At 47.3% G+C, this 21,030-nt stretch overlaps 1 protein-coding gene and 1 long non-coding RNA gene across 4 annotated transcripts; one reads left to right on the top strand and one right to left on the bottom strand.

Annotated features, from left to right (window-relative positions):
- Positions 1-356: 356 nt before the first annotated feature.
- Positions 357-1,951, bottom strand: LOC112133861 (uncharacterized). 2 transcript variants are annotated; one of them, XR_008525974.2, is made up of 3 exons: positions 1,811-1,951; positions 1,485-1,578; positions 357-1,316 (listed from the first exon to the last, which is right to left on the bottom strand). It is a non-coding gene; the product is annotated as an uncharacterized LOC112133861 (long non-coding RNA). The 2 variants fall into 2 exon arrangements; XR_010140569.1 differs by having other exon boundaries at positions 357-1,578.
- On the top strand, positions 1,606-19,910 carry TFAP2A (transcription factor AP-2 alpha). Of its 2 annotated transcripts, none has more exons than XM_002816409.5 (7): positions 1,606-1,921; positions 6,541-6,975; positions 10,037-10,088; positions 12,143-12,374; positions 14,320-14,438; positions 16,341-16,482; positions 18,244-19,910. In XM_002816409.5, the coding sequence occupies exons 1-7, from the start codon at positions 1,871-1,873 to the stop codon at positions 18,530-18,532; spliced, it is 1,320 nt and encodes a 439-aa protein (XP_002816455.1). In that variant the 5' UTR covers positions 1,606-1,870; the 3' UTR covers positions 18,533-19,910. The 2 variants fall into 2 exon arrangements, with proteins under 2 accessions (XP_002816455.1, XP_002816457.1); XM_002816411.5 differs by lacking the exon at positions 1,606-1,921 and adding an exon at positions 4,261-5,308.
- The last annotated feature ends 1,120 nt before the right edge of the window (positions 19,911-21,030 follow it).

The raw sequence follows: 21,030 nt of genomic DNA, 5'->3' as shown, positions 1-21,030 counted from the left end.
CTTCTCTCTAGCTTTTTGGAGCTTTCTGCCTACTCTGCTAGGTTTGGGGAGTTTGCTGAGGTGTTTGGAGGGAGAATTCCCCTTCTGCAACTTTGGGTGGAATGGGGAGTTCTCCCAGCTCCTGCCTTCCTTCCACCTGTGAGGGAATGCTCCAATCTGCCACAGTTCCCATCCCCTTTTCGGGACGCCCGGTGGAAATCTGGGAGGCCTGGAGATTATCGAGAAATAAGCCCAGATGAAACAAAGGTCCTTACTAGAGCAACTCTGAGGCGCGACCTAGTGTAGTTAAGGAGTTTGTACATATAGCAGAGAGAAAAGACAGAGGTAACTTTCTTTTGGAGGACAAACGAGGAAGCTCAGCCAGGAAAATTAATTACTCTGTATTTCCTAGTGTCACATTAGGTCCTTTTCTTTCTTTCTTTTTTTTTTTTCTTACTTACTTAAAAAAAAAAATCCCAAAAACGAAAGAGATAAAAGCCCCAGAGGACCCAGCAGGCCCCGGCGAGGAGTCCAAAAGCCCAGACTGACCAATCTGGACGAGGAGGTGGCTCCCAGGCCTCCAGGTTCCGCGGCAGCCGGGCTCTGCCTCGAGAGCACGCCCGCGTTAGTAGTATCACCAAATCATGAAGGAACTCTCCCTGCTTTAATTAAAAAGGGGAATCTTGGGAAAACTAGAGCAGATTAACACAGCTAAGAGTCGGTTCCCGGTGATTTATTTTGATGCATGCACGAGACGGTATCTAGACTTGCAGGCACACACGTCTGTATTTAGGCTGAACTTCAGAAGCGGGTGTGCAGTTCCATAGGAGTTCTGTATTCGTGTCCACGTTGCACCTAGGAAACCTTAGCCTGAACACCAAGTTGAACTGTCAGTTGGCCCTAGCTTCACACAAACAGGAGGAAAATTGTTTAACCCCTGGAGCTGTCAAGTAACCTCTTCAGGGTACAACTTTTATTTTACACGCCGCAATTAAGGGATTGCAAACCCCAGCAGAGCCACCGGAGCCGCTTGGCAGAATCTCCAACCTGGGGGAAAGCTCAAAGCCAATAAAACTCCCAAGGCGCTGCGGCCCGAGGGGGTGGCTGCCTCGAGCGGAGGCGATCCCTTGTTGGGAAAAAATCCCGGAGTGACTTCGCCGGTCTTGGTTTGGTGGTTATGTTTAATTGCTAAAGGGATAATGATTTCTAATAAAATTGCACGGGGCCAAAAGGGCAGCTCGGATCGTGGTAGCAGGGTTAAGGGAGAAGTGCTAGAAGCCGGGCCCCAGGCGTGGCGCTTGGACCTTGAGCAGTGCCGGACTTTGCAGAAGGCATCTCTGGAGAAAAGGAAGCGGAGAAAGAAAGGAAGGGGAATGTGGCGGAATTGGGGTAAGAGAGGGGGTGTTGGGGCAGGGCCTCGCGGCGGAGCTCGAGGAAGGTTTTATCAGTTCGCAGGCTGGAGTGCGCTCTAGAAGCAAGTTCGCGGCGTAGAGAGGCCTTTATACCTGTGTCGGAGCGGCCGGCGGCAGATTGTGGTACTGGCGAGCAATTGGACTATTGTTGATATGCTAATGAGGCGATTAGGCTGTTAGTAAAGAGCTGGAAAAGGGAAAAGTTTCTACCATTAGAGGGAGATCTCCGAGCGCACACGGGAGCTCTTTCCCTTCTCTCCTCCTCCTCGCCCTCCTCCTCCTCGCCCTCCTCTTCCTCCTCGCCCTCCTCCTCCTCCTTGCCCTCCTCCTCGCCCTCCTCCTTCTCCTTCTCCTCCTCCACCTCCTCTCCCTCCTCCTCCTCCTGCGCTCACCGCCGGCAGCCAGTACTTTGCGCTTACCCAGAGAGTAGCTCCACTTGGGTGCGAGACCGAGAGGGGCATATCCGTTCACGCCGATCCATGAAAATGCTTTGGAAATTGACGGATAATATCAAGTACGAGGACTGCGAGGTAAGCGCGACGCCGGCTCGATCATCCGTGCAGCCACAGGCTCCGAGTTTGACCCTCCCTCTCCTCCTCCTCTCCTTGCAACCAGCTGCGAAACGCGGGTGGGACAAACTTTCCCCAGCGCAGCGCCCGTCCCTCGGATTCGCCCGAAGAACGCGGGGGAGAAGCTGGAGAGGGAGGACGTGGATGCTCCCTTCTTTGGTTTCCCTACTTTGAAGCCCGTGTCCCACTTTACTCCCGTTTCTGACCAATTTTGGCTGTGCCTAAGAATGGGGCGAAGAGAAGAACATGGGCTTTTGAAGCAATTGCTGGCAACTGGGCACTTGCCTGTGCACTCCTCGTGTTATCTTCATCGAGATTCTGAGGGCCCAAGTCACCAGGAACAGAAAGGAAAGAGAAAACTCTTTTCTCTCTTCAACTTCCTCTCCGATCTTTAATATTCCTTCTTCTTTCTATTCATTCATTCATTCTTTCTTTCTTTCCTTTCTTCCCCCCACCCCCATTTCTAAAGCGGTTCCCTTCTCGGCTTTAGAGACGAGCCCCCACACTTCGCTGTGAGCTGGGCTGCATCTTCCTGTAAGCGGGTTCAACTTAAGACCACTGATCCCAGCTGCGGGGCTCGCTCCAGATCCTCTGTGCTTCACGAAGTTCTAAGTAGCTTCTCCCTCTGAGCTACAGGATCGACGAACCCTACGGGGGTGTGTGGGGGTGGGGTGGGGAGATGTGCTGCGCCGAGCCTGCTGGCTTCTGGGTGCGGGAGCACCAGCTTTTGCAACAGCCCAGAACGACCGTGGGAATCCTTGCGCGGCTGCGGACCACCTCTGGTGCCGCGAGCCCGCTGGGCCGACAGAGAGCGCCGCTTTGGAACCCATTTTAAAACCCAGAGTCCCCTGAGCTCGCCTTCTTGAGGCAGCAAGGGAGACCCTAGCGCGACCTGTCCACCCGCAGGAGGCGCTGGGAACGGTTACAACCATCACTGAAATGAGCAATGAGTCCGAGAGAGGGGTTGGGGTGTGTAGGGCTGGAGATTACCTAAATAAATAGGTGGCAGTCCCAACTTTTGCTGGGTTTTTTTTTTCTTATTTTTTGGCATTTGCAGCTGAGAATGTTAGGCATGAGGTGTGCGTGCAGGCGCAGGGGCGGAGATCTTGACTTCACTCGAAACCAGAAATTGGGTTTATGTGAACGATGTGTCACCCGCTCCCTCCTCCCTTTTCTTTCTTAAGATTATTTTAAATCGTTCTCCTTTCAGGCCCCCCACCCCGGTAGATGGGGACAGGGTGACATCCCACGGGTACTGGCTCTTCCCTGGGGGGGGTCCTGTCGCGCTGGGAGAGGGGCGCAGGGACCCCAAGTCAGACCAGTCGCTTTGTTTTCGAGGCTGGGGGCGAGCTTTGCGGGCAGGTAGGAATGAAACTGAGCCCCTCAGTCTCATAGGACAATTCATACTGTACTGGTCTGAGCTTTGGCCGGAGGCTTGGGCATTTCACTTTCGCAGAGGCCGAAACCCAGCTCCAGGTGTGGGCGCCCTCGGCGGGCGGGGTCCGAACCTCCGTGGGGCTCTAGGTGCCGACTGGATGGGGTGGGTGGCTAGGTGGGGGATGAACTTGCACCCGTAGAGGGATCCTGTGGGGGCAAGTGTGAATGCGTGTGTAAGCGAGGCAAAAAAGATAAGGAGAGAGAGAGGATAATAAAGTCAAAGCTGTTTCCACAACTTTGGCCGTGGCGGGCAAGCGCCGGAGCGGGGATTTCGGGTTTCGGAGCTGGCTTGGGGCAGTCTGATTGTGCCGGGGCTCTGTAGGGACACGCAGGAGGCGAGGTGCCGCTTGTTCTGACAACCTGGCGGGTAGACTGGCAAAGGCAGCACGCCGGGAGAGCTAGTCGTGTCATCTGGGGGGGCGTCAGGCGGGAGCGGCCCAGCCAGTCGGACGGGTTTTTGCCGGGAGCCGCGAGCCCGTGCCAGCGGCGCCCGGGCTGGGCCGCCTAGCGTCTGTGCGCGCCTCGGCCCGCATCCCGGCTCCGGATCCGGAATCCCCGGCTCCAGAGAGCCGAGGGCAGAGCGACGGTGGCCGGGGAGCGCACGGTACCCCTGTCCGAGGAAAGCTCAAGAGGAGGCCGAGGAGAGGGCCAGGGCAGCGAGCGGGCCGGTCCCGGGCAGGGCGCCGGGTCATGGAGGAGCCGCGCAGCAGCAGGCAGCCGAGTCCCGAGTCCCAGACTCGGCTGCGAAGCGGCGGAGCCCGCGGCCAGACAGGGCCGGGAAGCGCCTGCCGCGCCGAGAGCCCCACGAGCGCCCGGACGCGGTCCCCAGCAGCTCCTGCCCGCTACGCACGACCCCCGCTGCATCCCGAGGTCTGCCCCAGCCTTTTAGGTCTGATTGTCCTCGCTCGCTTCCTCTCCCCTTCCCCCTCCCCCGCGGCCTCCCCCCTCCGTGCGCTCCGGCTGGGCCCCCTCCCCTTCCCTCCCTCCCTTCCTCCCTTCCTCCCTCCCTCTTTCCCTCCCTTCCTCCTCTCGGGCTCTCCCTCCTTCCCTCCCTCCCCTCTCCCCACCCCGGGCTCCTCTCCCTCGCCCACACTTTCTTTCTCACACACGCACGCAGACACATTCTGCCTCTCTGCGCTCTCTCCTTCGGTCTCCCTCTCTGCCTCTTTCTCTTTCACTTTTGCATGCCCTGCAACCTTTTAAAATGTTGCCCCTTCCCTGTGATTCGCCAGACGCCGCACCGCGGCCCCCCGCGCGCTCGCCCGCTCCCTCTCTCGCTCGCTTTTTGTCTCTCGCGCTCCCTCTCCCCACTCTGATTTGCTACACTGAGACTCCCGTCAATGGACTGCATTGAGAGCCGGCTCCGGCGCGAGTTGCCTCTCCGCTTCACGCTCGATTTCCAGGCATTCTTCCCTTATTAAGTATTCGTGTAATATTAATAGTCATGAATATCTGCTATTAGGAGGCTCCAGGAACGCTGCCCAGCGCGGTTATTAGAAGCTCAAGCGAAGCCGCCGCTAAGAAAAGAGGGGGAGACACGGATTAAGGAACACGCACGCACCCACACACTCACACATACTTTTTCCTTTTTCCTTTTTTGGGGTTTTTCATTTTTAAAGAACTTTGAATCATAACCAGTCGCGGCAGGATAGAGACCGTGGGTTCGACCAGCTGAAGGCGCCGCGCGAATCGGTGGTTCAAGTTCGGATGGATCCAAGCCGGGCTCCCGCGCTCCGGGGAGCGTCGGCGCCGTGACTGGAGTCCTGGGTGGCGCGGGGCTCTCGGCGCCTTTTGTGTGGGGCGCGCTTGGGCGGCGGGGCAGCCGGGCGCTCCAGGCTTGCTTGTTTTTTTCCACCCTGACTCGTTACCCCAGACTCTTCGCAGATGTTAGTTCACAGTTTTTCAGCCATGGTGAGTCCCACCCCCACCCCCGTTGCTGTTTCTTTAGGAATTGGATTCTGGAAACCTGGTGCCGTGGAGCTGTCCGAAACCTCGGGTTTCACGCCCAGCTTTCCTTCAGGACACCCCCTCCATTTGCATCCCCCACCCCACCTTGCGCCTTTCTCTCGCTCTTTTTCATCCCTAAATCGAGTGCATTACCCCCTACCCCAGCCCCCGCTCGACCTCTCCGAGCACTCAGACCTACCTCGCCGCGGCTTCCCAAGGCGTGTTTCTCCCCACGTTTATCTTGATTTCCTTGCGTCTTCACTTGTTCCCGAGATGTTCTCAACATTTGATGCTTAATCTGTCTGCAGGAAAAGTGCAGCCCGGTGTGCCCCCTACCCTCGGGGCCTGCGGCCGAACCGCCGAGGGTTCGCGGTCTCTGGAATCAACTCTGTTCGCTTGTTTTGCAAGTGAATTTCAATAGAGAAACCTAAAGTCAGGCGTTTCTTCTTCCCTTTGGGGCTGGGGTGGAAGGGGCGGGGGGGCCTCTGCCCCGGGGTGCACCTCTCTCTTTTAAACCCAATAAGGCTGGATCTTTCTATTTTAAACCTTGACTTGACGTCCCCCTTTCCCTATCCAAACCATAAATCGACTCTGTCGAGAAAAAGGCTCCTAACTGAGGAAGCGGAAAAGACAGACCCCGATCCTGCAGTTAAAACCTTCTTTAAGCTGGTAATTTAAACGTGTGTTTTCGTTACAGCCCCTCTGCGAAATATGTTTCTATTTAAGTAGTCATGAAACGGTAATAGTCTTTGAACGTTTATGATTTTTTTTCTCTCCAAATAAATGGAAGAGAATAAACAATAACGCAGTGGCAGACAGGTTCAAATCGGGGGAAAAGAAAAGGCCGCTTCTGTTTAGTATTTAGGAGGAATTTTAATTTTGCTTAAGAGAGGTTTCACGCTGCAGTTTAATGGGCTGTGTTCCAGGAGACCCTTTTCTATCTATCTTTTCCCCTCTTTGAAAGAAACCCCTAAATAGTCTCTTGTGCCCCCTCCATATACAGTTCCTCTGCGTTGTTGGGTCTGTTTCACTTGAGGGTATTTCCTGAAAAGAACTTAAGAGCTGATTTTTTCCCGGCGGCCAGCCAACAGCAACGGGCGATTTCCCACGCAGGCTTGTCAAGTGGATTTTGTGTGGATAGTTGTAGCTCGACGCCTGATTCCTTGTTCTTTACGTTTCCTCTCGCTCTCTTCTAGGACCGTCACGACGGCACCAGCAACGGGACGGCACGGTTGCCCCAGCTGGGCACTGTAGGTCAATCTCCCTACACGAGCGCCCCGCCGCTGTCCCACACCCCCAATGCCGACTTCCAGCCCCCATACTTCCCCCCACCCTACCAGCCTATCTACCCCCAGTCGCAAGATCCTTACTCCCACGTCAACGACCCCTACAGCCTGAACCCCCTGCACGCCCAGCCGCAGCCGCAGCACCCAGGCTGGCCCGGCCAGAGGCAGAGCCAGGAGTCTGGGCTTCTGCACACGCACCGGGGGCTGCCTCACCAGCTGTCGGGCCTGGATCCTCGCAGGGACTACAGGCGGCACGAGGACCTCCTGCACGGCCCACACGCGCTCAGCTCAGGACTCGGAGACCTCTCGATCCACTCCTTACCTCACGCCATCGAGGAGGTCCCGGTAAGAGGCCGCGCAACCCTCGCGGGAGGGAACACAGCCCCCTACTCACCTACCCGAGAAAGGATACCTGGAACATACAGTTGGTGGGCCCGGGTTCTCCCCAATATTTCCTTATAAAAACATTTTATTCGGGGGCGGGGAGGGGGGCACGTTTTGAGGAACCACACAAAGTAGTTGCGAGTTCTATCCCAGAACAATGGTTCCTGGAGCTCCCTCAAACAATGCCTGCATTACCATTTCCACCAACACAGATAAATCAGACGAATGTCACCATTAACAATATCTTTCTCTCGACGACAGTAAACTGTCTCAATTGCTAAAAGATCTACTTCCACCGCTGAGTCTGGCGTGGAGATTTCTCCCTGTCCTGGGAATGATGTTAAATGCAACCAAAAGGGCTCATTAAATGTCCTCAAAATGTAAAAGGAAGTGTAAAAGACACACTAAGATCATTTTAACCGGATTTTATAAGCACAAGTGAAACCTAAAAGTTATGTGTACACCCTATCCTGATTAAAGAAAAACTAAGTAGCAAATCCAAGCAGAGGGACATTAAAATGCAGCCTTCTTCTTCCTAGGGGTGCTAAGTGGTGACCTCATAAATCATTAGCTAGGTTCCCAACGCCTATCAGAACCTGCTACACCCCATATTAAATTAAATGTTTTGAGACTATTGGGTAATACATTATTTGAGTTCTAATTTAGTTATCAATAAATGCAGTTTAAAATGATTTCTAAATAAGCATGGCATTAGCACATTTACTATTTACAATGCAAACCAGGCTATTGATAATTTGAAAATACTTTCTGGAATTAAACTTAAACCAGTACCTCTGCTTCAATTCTATGTATTTATGGTTTCCTCACAACCTTCCTGAAATGGAATTAGAGCAAGCCAATAATTTTATTAAAGCTGTAAAGGCTTCTGTTAAAGCTGCTTTTCTTTGGAGAGGAAATGTATCTGGATGTGATTTTTACTAAAATGCTATTTCAAATTACTGCATCAAATATTGCAGCAGTATGTCCGTTGACAGTTTAATGATTACTACATTAGATTGTAAGGAAAATGGTCAGATGAACTTACCTGCTTGCTTGGTGAATTTAAAACATTATTTAAGTTCCATAGGAAAATAGAAAATTTATTACATCTCTCATGTGGCCCAGTTAGTCACTGAAATTTGTTGGTTATGTTTAGCAGCCCTTGCATGGAAGGCAGGAAAGTGGGCACTTGATCCAGTATAAGGTTTAGTGAGCACTGTATGTCTGTATGTGTGTGTTCATACTTACATGTTTTTAGAAACTGATACTTAACAGTGCATTTTTTTGGAAGTGAGAGGAGCACTGATTTATGTAAGAGCAATTTAAACATGAACTGGGAGTTATGATTATTTTAGTTCCCTTTCCCAAAGCACTCTGAATCTTTTCCTTGCTTGTTCTTTGAAAATATTTGAATTGCAAAATAATGTTGCAAGCTTTTGGAACTACTGTGAACGAGAATTGCTCTACTTTGCAAAAATTTCAAGGTGAATTCTTAACACCTGTATACTCACTCTTTGTGGCAAAATTGGTCAGTAGGAGAAATTAACTGAAAGATTAAACAAAAACAAGGAAACCCAGTTGCTGTTCTTCCCTCTCCCTCCCCCATCTTTTAAGAAAAAAATTCTTTCAAAGGAATTTGGGTCAAGAAAAAGGTTGTTTTCAATTTTTTCCCATTGCTGCAACAGTTAACCTTTAATAAGTACAACTGCTAAATATGTAAGAAAATCAAATCGATGGTGAAAATTATTTAATCATTAATATCTCAGTGGGGTTTTAAACTTAACAGTCTTCCCTGTATGGACAAGGTCTAGAAATAACACAAATAAAAGTATTATGCCACACTACATTTACTTTATGGGTTTAGGGTGCATGCATAAAGGGATCATATTTCCCCATATAGTTAAAACACAAGAACTGCAGCAGTAGTCATTTCTGAACATTTCTCAATTTAATTATACTTAAATCCAGAAGCACTTTAGGCAAGTTACAAATGAGAGCATTGAGTATAATAAAACCTGTAATAAAGCAACTTAGTACCATCCACCCGGAATCATTGCGATCAGGCACAATTAACAGGAGCATAAATCCAAGACAGAATGGAAAATGTTCGAATCAGTATTATTGTTGGACAAAGACTAGAGAAGGAAGTAATAGTTTTTTAAATGGTAATGCCTGTGTTTGGTAATGATTGCAAAATCTTCTATCTCAGCAGCCCTGGTGCTAATTTGTAAACACAGCCAGACATTATATTGCCTGTCAGTTTCTGCATTAGAAAACATGATTTCATTTTACTTTCTAATCACGTTTTGACTCTAGCGCGCACACGTATACCCATCCATCTGTAAAAAAAAAAAAAAAAAAAAAAAAGAAAGAAAAAGAAAAACACCCCACACGAACGACAAACCTGCTGCTGGACAACAGGAAAGCAAGCTCAAAGGTTTTTTGTTTTTGGTCATTTTCATATTCCTATCATATCCAGGCTTAGGCAGTAGTCTTTCTAAAAATTTATGTGGAGTTTTCCATAAAGGTGTGTGTGTTTGCTCTTTATTATACTACCTAAACCTTTTCTTTTCCAACACTCTCCTGTTACTCCCGCCCCTGTCATTTCTATTGTGTTTCCCTGGCTTTCGCTGCCTGAACACTGGAATTGCTAAAATCAGAAGCCGCTGAGGCGCCCATCTAAAGCTAGGTACATTTCTAAATGTTGAACTGACTGAGAATGATTAGGTGCTCCAACACTTGATTTAATTTCCAAAGGAAGTTTTATTCCCCATCTCCACCCCTTTTAAACATGGATTATTTGCTGGAGGAGGAGAAATTGGCCATGGGTGTGCAGTGAAACCTCTTGAGTTGCAAAGCCCCAAATTCCAATAAGCCAAGATGAGATGTTTATATATAAATGTCATTATACGGGAGGGGGAATTTTGATTCTACACCTTCCCCTCCTCCCATCTTGCAGGGAATATTCATTTCCTTTTGTTTTGATTATACACTTACCTCCATGTGTATCCTTTTGTTGCAGCATGTAGAAGACCCGGGTATTAACATCCCAGATCAAACTGTAATTAAGAAAGGTAAGCCATTTCCTTCTGCATTCCAAGCATGTCCTTACAGGCAGAGTGCTATTTAAAAGAACTTGCAGAGCTGTGTTTATTTTTTCCAAATAGGATTTCCTAAAGGCTCAGAATTAGCAAATAGATAGGCACAGAACAGCAATGCTTAAATAATCAGCCTTCAGTATGTTGGTAATGCCAACAGGCTAGCTTTGTTCTGACTCATGATTTGACCATTTAATTTAGTTTAATGATATTTGGACAAACACACAAAATGTACAGTAGTTGAACTGATTTGGAAGTGGCATTTCAATTTTGAAACAGTTTAATAGTTTAATCCATTGCCTGGATGAGGGTTAAGAAGTGTATAATGCTAAAATAGTACAAATAATTTAACATTAATGTAAGGACAGATGATAAAAAGCACTCTTTAGGAGAGGAAAAAAACATTCATGTTCTTCAATTTAGTTTCTTGTTAGCTGTTTAAAGGTCTTAGAACTTTGTGAATTAGGTTAACAAAATTTTAGCTTTTGGTTAAAATTAGTATCTTTAAGATGGGAGGATTATTAGCATACTTGTTCAGAGCAGAAACTGTTAGAAAAGTGTCAAGTTATTTGAATGGATTTGTAATCTGTATTGTGTTTAGTGAGGAGAAATAAAGTTTACTGAATTAAATGCTATTCACTCTTGGTAGCAGCTTTTTTTTTTGGTTATGGTGGCAATGTTACATTTCAGGATTCTAGGCACCACCAGAGGACGATGCTATATAAAACTGTTCTCATTTCTAACCCCAATCAGTATATTGTTAGCTAGTTTAAAGTTTCATTTTTGCATCTGTGAAGTCTTTGTCACGTCAAATTAGATGTGCAAGGGATAAATCTTAAGAGATGCTCTTTCCAAGTCGACATGATAATTGGCTCTTTTATTAGTAATCTCTCAAGAGTTCGTTTAACTCCTATTGTCTCTATTAGCCTCCCCAGAGCTATTAATGTCACAAGTGATCTATCCAAAACCTAGAGCCCCCCACCTCCCTATACGTCTAGCATATCCCCATTAAAGAACGCATAAGGAACACTGTGATGAGATTGTGTGCATATTATGTCTCCAAATGGAATTTTAAAATACAATGCATACTGTACTGAAATGGTTTTGAATGCATCTGAATTACATTGGTGCTGAGAAACGTAATGCATTAGTATACTTTCTGCAGGTCTTCTATTTTTTTTCTAACAATGGTGAGTCCAACAATAAAGAGCTTATGGTTTTAACTAGGAAGTATATATATCCACTTTCCCAATAAAGGCGCTTTAGCAGAGAAGGACTATTAAGTATTTACTTAACAAAAGGGCACATTGCTAGTATTCCACTGTAGGCCTGTTCTTCCCTCCCCACTCAGCAGTTCAAAACTGGCCTTGGAATGGATCTCCCAAACCGAGACGTTTTCAAAATTAAACATAGGAAAGGGCCTATTTATCAAAAAGACGGGACGTGTGGTGTGGACAGCAAAATCCACCACTTCCCAGCGTGGTGCCTCAATTAAAACGCTCGTTTACAGGGTGCTTTAGCCATCTAAACTGTCGGCTGATTTTAATAATGGGTCTTCGAAGCAGTTTTTCCCCGACACTAAACCCCCCACCCAGCAAAACCCCTGAAGTACAAGTAACTTGCTCTCGGTTTGCAAATGTAACTCCCTCCCCTGCAACCTGAACCCGTGGTCCTGGACCTCATCTGGGGCCCACTCCGCTCGGATGCTCAGAGCCTCAGGGGTCACCAATTTCACCACCCATCTCTAGAGAGCACCCTTGACGGCGAAGGGGAAAGGGTCAAGGCACAAACGCAGGCCAGGCTGGCTGGGGGAGGGCAGGGCCGCCTCCCGGCCGCCGGGTGAGGCAGGGAGGGGCTCGAGGCCGAGGAAGAGAAGCAGCAGAGCCACAGAATTTCAGAGCCGGACGGAAAAGCGGGGACTGTGGCCCAAAGCCTGGGATCCGGCCCTGGCCGGGATGAGGGCCGGGGTCGGGCAGGATTTGGGGGTGATCCACGACGCCCAACACGCGGCCTCCCCTCTGTCTCCGCAGGCCCCGTGTCCCTGTCCAAGTCCAACAGCAATGCCGTCTCCGCCATCCCTATTAACAAGGACAACCTCTTCGGCGGCGTAGTGAACCCCAACGAAGTCTTCTGTTCAGTTCCGGGTCGCCTCTCGCTCCTCAGCTCCACCTCGAAGTACAAGGTCACGGTGGCGGAAGTGCAGCGGCGGCTCTCACCACCCGAGTGTCTCAACGCGTCGCTGCTGGGCGGAGTGCTCCGAAGGTGAGGCCCGGCACGGCCCCGCCCGCCCCGCCCCGCCCCGCCCGCCCCGCCCCGCCCCGTCCCGCCCCTCCCCGCCCCGCCCCGCGGCCTGGGGAACCACTGCGCTTGCGCCGGGGCGGTGGCGGCGACGCAAACCGGCCTCGCGCCGCGGCCCTCCCTACGCGGGAAAGGAAAGGGGGCGGGGAGAAGAGCGTAGAGCCAAGTGGGCGGGATCTGGGGGCGGGGGAGCGGGCGATGCGGCGCGCGCCTGCGCTCTCCGCTGCCTTCCTGCGAGCGCGTTCTGGTGCGCGCCTCGTTCGCTGCCGCGCGGTCGCGGAGTCCTCCGCCCCGCCCTCCTCCTCGCGCAAGCGCAGCTCGCTCCGCCGCGGGCTCAATCCCGGCCACTGCAGCCGCGGGGCGCCGTGCAGCCACCTTTTCCCTCTTCGTGCACACCTTGCAAGCCCAGGAAAAGTTCCTCTCAGGCTCCTCGCTTTGCCTTACCTCTCTGAGCAGGGTCTCCGAGGGTAACCGGTTGTGCCTTGTATAAGGTTTTAATAGAATGGCTTTTAACTAAAGGAAGAGAATGGTGTCCTCTTGAGTCCGCACGCCATGCCCCCCGGTCGCTGTCACCTCCAGACCCCGGTACTATAGGCGTTTGCATATGATGATTCCCAATTTACTGGGGCCCTGATGTGTGCCAGGCTGCGTGCGAGCATGTTTACGTGCATTGTGTGCAGTCACTACCAAGGAATGCATCTGTTACATACATGGCCAGGGATTCTTACCTCACCCCTGCGAGGTCTGAGTGATTTATTTAGTAGATAAGATTTTATAAGGGTCAGCAAGGTAAAGCACCTTCCCTCAGGGCAGTTTTCTCCCTGCTGTGGGCTTCCTACCCCTAGGATTCCACTGCACGTTGTGAGTTGTGGGGCTTGTGTTGAACTTACCCGGGTAATATGTTTCTTCTCTTTTTAAATAATACTGAGAACTTCATTGTTTTGACTGTTATTCATTTATCTATCTGTTGATAGACCCGCAATTCCATTCTAGTGGCTATATCCCACACAAAGCCTATAAAGATCATTTTTTGGAAGGTTTTAACATCAGCCATTCTAGTCTTTTCTTCCTCCTGCACAGTCATTTTGCTTTCCCTTTGTAATCTTTCACTGACACAGATCTTTTCCTTGCCCTCTGCTTTTTCCTTCCCTTCCCCCATCCCCAATATTGGAGACTGTTTACCTAGGGGAGTATAATCTAATCCACACAATTAAAGAGCACTTGAGTAGGGAATAAAATCTGAAATTAATTAATTTGCTGTTTTATTTAAACAATTTATCTTAACCACTTTCTGATTATGGGATTCTATTTAGACATCTGTTTAGAACTGCCTCCATTGTCTCTGAAATCAGTGAAACTTTTAAGGGCTGATATCAGCCTTTGACATTTCCAGTTAGGCTGGTGACATGGCACGTAAACAGTTGGCGAAATGAATTTCCCTTTGGGGCTAGAGCCAGAGCAAGAAACGTGAGAGTGATAACTTTGGTTACTCGGAACAACCTAACAGCATATCTTGCAAAGACAGTTTTAAAGACCCCATTGGGATTGGTGTGATTGTAACAGCAGGGAAAATATACAGGAATCAGTTGAACTCAGGAATACCTCAAACCCTAGAGATGGGGCTGTGTCTGTTTGTGGTTCTTCTTTAGAGAGTTGGGAAATCAAAACCTTCCAACCTGCCACAAGAGTTGCAATAATAACTGAACATAGGGGGTGCTTTACATTTTAACAGGCGTTTATCTCCTATGAACTTCTGTAGTATTCCTAGGTTTCCCTCCTTTAAATGTCTTGGGGCCAAGCTTCTCAGTTTTTGAAAGCACATTTTAGGAAGCTTTCAAAATGATTTTAATGTGGTGCAGAGCAACCCAGTGTTTTCTAAATCCCTTTCTCGCATATATTTGTGAAACAGGGCGAAGTCTAAAAATGGAGGAAGATCTTTAAGAGAAAAACTGGACAAAATAGGATTAAATCTGCCTGCAGGGAGACGTAAAGCTGCCAACGTTACCCTGCTCACATCACTAGTAGAGGGTAAGCGAATCCACTTGCTAACTAGAAGGAACTTCCTTCTTGGAAAATGGATAATATTTAGTGGCCAGATGTTTGGTTGTATTTTATGTCAGTTGGGCAGTTTCATCTTTGCAGAGAATATAGCCAGATGTGACTGGAATTCTTTCATGGCAAAAAGAAACATTTGCATGTACTCCTATACCTCCATCCTTCTTCCTTCTTTTCCTCTACCATAAAGTTACACCTCCCCAGCCTAATTCTGAGCTAAACAATGCACAAGTTTAAGAACTGCACATTCTCCAAGTTTCTGTCTCCTTTAAAGGGCTCAGCAGTAAATAACTTGTTATTCTGACATCTGCATTTGAGAAATGCGTGACCATTACTTCCTGAATTAATTTAGGAATCTTTGACCTGCGTCCTGATTTAAGACCATCCTGAAAGCTCAGGGTTATGTGCCCTTTCAGGTTTTTGTTTTCCAAACATATGCTCCCTTATCTCTTTAATTGTGCTTTTCTCTTGGAGAAGAAGAAAAGTGAGCAATTTTTGATTCTGGATGGTGTGGATATGGAAAGATAAAAGAAATATAAGCATTGCAAAAAGTTTCTCCTGGTAGCTTTGAACACACATACACCCTTCCAAATGCCTTAAAACAAAAAGCCAACCCTTATCCTCACTCCCTGCTCTAGATAACTGCCACCAGAAGCCACTCATATTCCTGCTGCCTCTAGATTAAGTTTTTCTGATACAAGATTGGCCTAGGTTTTGGTGTACTGGAATGAATCTCTAGCTCTCCTCTGTTTTTCTTTGTGTCCTATTGTAAATGTCTCATGCTAACAGGGAAAAAAAAGTTACTTTAATTACCAGACAGATTTTTAAACTAGCATGTATATTTAAAGAAGTCATTTTATTTTATTACATCTTGTATTTGAGGAGATATATTACAATTGAATTTAAGTTCTAGCTTTGTAAATTATTTTTTAAAATGTTTAAAACCATATATTTGAGGAGGAATCCTATGAATTCTGTTTGTTGACGATGTCAGAGATTGGTAGTAATATAACTGTTCAGAAAATCAGCAATTGTTCAGTGCCAGAAACTCAACTACGGTAGCATTACATTAAAAATCACAGCAGTCCATAGAGAACCCACTATTCATACTCTGAAAGAATTATAAGCCAAGAAAATGGTAGCGGTGTCTTAAGGTATAGCGTGGAGTTCGTCTGGGTTTGGGGGTTGAGTTCTGTAGCAGGGAGGCAGTTTCTGGAGAACTGTTATTGTTTGTGATCCGCTCCATTTTATGGAAACAAGCTCTGCGGAGAGGGCTTTGATGCTCTAATTGGCGCATGCGTTCTTCCGGAGCTGGAGCTAATGGCAGGAAGCCCTGCAGTAAAAACCAACTGGTTCAGGAAATTAAAACCAAAGATTCGAAAATCAACAACACAGACAGACTCAGTGGAGTGACCCTCAAATCCTCTTGGTTAATCGGTTTGGATGAACAGATAATTTATGTGATCAAGTTAAAATGTAAACCCTCAGTTGTTCCCTTGCAGAAAAGCTCAAAGAGTAATTATGAATATCATTTATGAATGTGTTGATAGGTGTGAAGTTGGAATACAAGAAGCATTTTAAAAGAGAATTTGGAAAAGTGTCATTTAGGGTGGGGGATGGGACTGGAGGTTGGTGGATGAGATTTACATTTTCAAGTCTTCTTGGCCCTCTAGGAGAAGTGGTCATTTTTCCTGATAAATGCATCCACCAGATCCTACAGAGAAGGCAATAAAATGCCTGAAATGAGAAAACAAGTAGTTTGTGTTTCCTGCAACATCTGGGGTGAAGGGAATTAGGGAGTTGGTAGTGGGGAGGAAGTTAGGATCCCCACTCTTCATTCTCTCGCACTGGCTCCCTCCTCTCCCCTCTTGCCAGGAGAAGCTGTCCACCTGGCCAGGGACTTTGGGTACGTGTGCGAAACCGAATTTCCTGCCAAAGCAGTAGCTGAATTTCTCAACCGACAACATTCCGATCCCAATGAGCAAGTGACAAGAAAAAACATGCTCCTGGCTACAAAGTAAGGCATTTACCTCTACGGGGTCTCTGTGTCTTGTTGTCAAGAGAAACAAAAATCGTTTTTGCTCTTCCTTCTCCCTTGTTTTCCTTTTGTGTTAATCAGCTTTGTTGCAGTTATAACACCATCTTATATATAGTCTATGTTAAGGAAGAAATGCAGGTGGGATTCTTAGGCGCTCCCATCTTTTTCCTCTCATTTGTCCCATTTTCTCATTTTTTTTTTTAATGAGTGTGTATGGGAGTGGGTTGTAGGAGGGGTTTGATTGAAGTTGAGGGTGGATTTGTGACTATGTTGTTTCAGAAAGACCAGAATCAAATCCTCAAAGGGGTAACAAGCTTACCTATGTCAGTTTTTGTATCCTATCAATATGTTCTCCAAGGGCAAAGATTAAACAGTGGCCTGCAAAATGTGCAAGCCAGAAGCTGTCCTAGTTTCAACCCTAATCCGTTATTCCGTTTCTTACCTTCCTTTCACAACCCCTTCTCGAAAGTGACACACACACAGAGAGAGAGAGAGAGAGAGAGAGAGAGAGAGAGAGAGAGAGAGAGAGAGAGAGAGACCCACACCCCACAGAAGTTTTAGCCCACAGGCGAGAAGTCAAATAGATTTCAAAATGGCCCAAGTTATATTCCCATCGGTGCCTGGACTGAATAGGCTTCTCCAGGTGATGTGTGAAAAGAAAATGACTGTTTTGATATGTTTTCTGGAAATTAAAAGGCTTGTTTGGAAGCCCTTAATTATCAAAGTTGATGTCACAGGAGAGCATGGAAGCAGAGGGCAGAAGCTGAGGCTTTGGGTGGGACCCTGTTTCTGGCCTGGGGACATCAGCTGGCCTTGGAGAAGGGAGCCAGCCCAGGCTCCTCATTCATCCCCCTCCCCAGCCCCCCAGGCCAGGCTGCTGCTGCCCCTGGAAGGCCCCAGCTAGCCCTTGCTTCCCAGATTCAGAGACAGAGCTTCCTGAGTGCAGTCCTCATCTACCTCTGCGAAATTTCAACTTTTTCTTTCCCCAGGCTTCCTAAGCACACCCATCTTCACAATTTCTCTGCAGTATTTTTATTTCGAGCTATGTGGGGAAAGAGGAGGAATGGGAAATTGAAATGTCTGTTTCTTCTTCCCAAACACTACTTTGAATTATCTCCAAGTAACAGGGCTTTTTTGTGTGGGCCCGTTTTGTTTGTTATTGTTGTTTTTTAAAGGCAAAATAATCCCAAGTAAAGTTTTGTCTTTCTGTCCACATTCACCTGAATTTGATTTGAAGGTGAACGAGTGGGGACTTCATTCTACAAACTGCTGCTGAGGTCTCTCTAGAGGAGCAGGGAAGAGGGTCTTTATGACATTTTGAATAGGAAGGCTGATGGCTGCAGCATAATGTTGGCAAGATACTGTTTCTGACTTCCGGTCTGCCTGAGTCCTTTCTTTCTCTTCCAGTGTGTGAAATGGTTTCCTATGTCTAGGATGTTTGGTGTGAGGGAGAAAGGTGGGAATAAAAGTTTAACATATCTGAGAGGAAAGAGAGAGAGAGTCATTTGTGAAGGTAGGAAGGGCTTGCATTTAAGTAAAGAGAGATGGTTTAGTGGTCACTGAAAGGTGGCTGGGTCTCCCACCATGTGGCCACACTGTCTGTCTCTGGGGTCTTGGGTCATGTCAGGTACCGGCTGGATCCCGGCAGAGGTAGCTGCAGGGAGGGAGGTTTTCTCTTTGCTGCTAGTGCTGCCCAAAGTGGAGCCTTATGTCTCTCTCTCTGCTCCACTTGTGCTGCAGACAGATATGCAAAGAGTTCACCGACCTGCTGGCTCAGGACCGATCTCCCCTGGGGAACTCACGGCCCAACCCCATCCTGGAGCCCGGCATCCAGAGCTGCTTGACCCACTTCAACCTCATCTCCCACGGCTTCGGCAGCCCCGCGGTGTGTGCCGCGGTCACGGCCCTGCAGAACTATCTCACCGAGGCCCTCAAGGCCATGGACAAAATGTACCTCAGCAACAACCCCAACAGCCACACGGACAACAACGCCAAAAGCAGTGACAAAGAGGAGAAGCACAGAAAGTGAGGCTCTCCTCCCGCCCTGCCCCTCCCACGCCTCACCAGCCCCCGCGCGCCCACCCTCCGGCGGGTGACAGCTCCGGGATCAGCAACCCTTCCTGCTGCTGCTACTGCTGCTGCTGCTGCCGCCGCCGCCGCCGCCGCTGCTGCCCTTGGGTCCCCCCGAGTCTCCGGGACTGCTCTCTCGACTGTCAGTGGGGCAGCCTCTCCGACTCTGCACCCGCCTCGACCTCCCCACCCGCTCCCACACCCCTGTGCCCTCATGTGGAGCCTCAGAGAACAGAACAGGCCGTGAAGCCAGCAGAGAAAAGTTCTGCCGAGTTTGTGAACCCTTTTTTTTTTTTTTTAACAAAACAACAAATCAACAACAGCAACAACAACAACAAAAATTAAAAACTTTTTTCTAAAAAAAAAAGTAAAAATAAAAAAAATTATATGCGCTTCATGGGACTGAGTCACCACCTTCCCTTACATACTTCAGTTCAGATTGTAGCCATACTTAAAAAAAAAAAAAGCCAAAAGGATGATGACAACATTTTTATCAGTATTGTGAATAAACTTGAACACAAATACACGAAGTTCCATGTCATGTCTTCAGTTGTAGAAGTTTTTCCTCTTTAAGGTAAAGCGACCAACTTGAACTTTCTCTGGCAACACGATTCGCAGTTATATAAGGGAATCAGTGTTCACGTCTCTGTATATATTTATTTATGTGTAATTTAATGGGAATTGTAAATATGGTGAGTCTGTTTTAAGCCTTTTTTTTTTAATTTATCTGATCTTGTTTACCTCTTGTTTAGTGGGTTTTGAATCTTCCCTATTAGTTCTTCATGTGGTTCATGGTACTGATTTAGAAATCCAGTGTTTGGGGGATTTTTTTCTCTGGGATTCATGAATTTAGCCCTGTTGTAGCATGTTAAAGGTGACAATGAAACAGCTGGACAAATTTTTAAAAAGTAAAATAAAATTTTATCTATAATTAGTATTATTACATTTAGCTTTTCATTGAACTGAAAGAAAAAAAGTGATATTGGACCCTGGAAAGATTTTTAAACTTGAGTGGTTTGATAATCCTTCTAATGTATTGTAGGGAGAAAAAAGGTTTATTTTATTCCACTGTCCTCCCTTAAAAGCATCATTTGAGCAATAAGTGAATATTGTCTTTAAACCAAGGGTTAGGGAATTTTCCTCTCTCTCTCTCTCCTCTCTCTTTTTGTTCAAAGAACTTCAAACATTTGGGACCACCTGGTATTCTGTATTTTCACTGGCCATATTGGAAGCAGTTCTAGCTGCATTGTATTGAGTTGTGCTGGCAGTAGTTTCCATGCCTGTCAATGTATCATAGTCCTTTGTTGCCCAGATAAATAAATATTTGATACGCTTTATGTCGATTTTTTTTTATTCAGTGGCTGTCTTTACCCAGGCGTATTTTTGTTCTTGGCAGTATTTTTTATTCAGTATGGTTACAGTAATTGAGTTTAACTCTCCCTTGGCAATTGCTCCTTGCAATAAGCAGCTGAACCCATTGTTTCCCTCAAGTATAATAAAAACTTACTTTCAACTTGGAGTTCAGAGCAGGGTATCATTTAGATATTCCACTGAGTCTGTATTCAGACAAATGACACAATAAAGCCCAATGTATTCTTTTGGATAAAAGATTGTACTGCTAAAAGAATGACATACTGTCTTTTCCTTACTAGAAACATTAATTTTATTATTAAAAATAAAGTTTTATTTTATTTATGTTGATCCTTTAGGTTTTCATTTGTGTTTTGGAAACCAAAATATAAAATCTCCAAGACCAAAGGTTAAGGATGACAAGGAAGATGGAGAAGAGAAGAACAGAAGAACATTCCCACCAGCAGGCCCCCCTGCCTAACAGCGCCTCCCCCCACCAATAACTGCTTTGGAATTTGTCTCAGAGGATAACTGAGATTTAAATTGTTAGTTCATTAGCACAAAGGAAATACTGACTTCAGCCTTCACTTGCTTGCTCAGGCTACTCAGTGGCTAAGACGGGCAAATGAGCTCAGACCAGCTCTAGTTTTCTGGTGGGAGAAAAGGAATAGTGGCAGAAATATACATGTAGCAGGGAAAGAGAGGGCAAATTGTCTCCCATTTATTTTCATATTTTATTTAGAGATGAATTTACTACTGTGCTGTTCTTCAGTAGCTCTCAAGGTAGAGAGGAGAGTGGGAAATGATGTTGATCCCTGGAATCTTTCCTGCTTGCCCCTAAATGCCAGCCCACCCCTTCCTATCACCACAGGGCTCCTCTTAGAACCTTTTAGAAATACAAAACGTTCTCTGAGGTGGGGTGGGGAGGATGGGGGAGGGCTGTGAAGCCTGCCTCTCCAGACCTCTCCTATCTGTCTTCTACAATAAGAGGACTGTGTGCTGAGCTCTGAGAGAAGGAAGGACTTCCTGTGCGTAAAGATGGCGAATCCAGAGCTTTTGTAAACTGATTTGGAAATTCTTTGCTTTGGAAGTGAAGAGGATTTTTAA

Source organism: Pongo abelii, chromosome 5 (assembly GCF_028885655.2).
Source record: "Pongo abelii isolate AG06213 chromosome 5, NHGRI_mPonAbe1-v2.0_pri, whole genome shotgun sequence".
Taxonomy (NCBI): Eukaryota; Metazoa; Chordata; class Mammalia; order Primates; family Hominidae; genus Pongo; species Pongo abelii.
Note: the sequence above shows the minus strand (reverse complement) of the source record. Positions and strands in the feature narration are given on the sequence as shown.

Excerpts from the sequence above, each read along its gene's own strand:
- TFAP2A (XM_002816409.5), top strand. The coding sequence starts at position 1,871 with ATGAAAATGCTTTGGAAATTGACGGATAATATCAAGTACGAGGACTGC. Across the intron at positions 1,922-6,540 it reads TCAAGTACGAGGACTGCGAG|GACCGTCACGACGGCACCAG; the intron begins GTAAGCGCGACG and ends GCTCTCTTCTAG. Across the intron at positions 14,439-16,340 it reads GCTCACATCACTAGTAGAGG|GAGAAGCTGTCCACCTGGCC; the intron begins GTAAGCGAATCC and ends CCCTCTTGCCAG.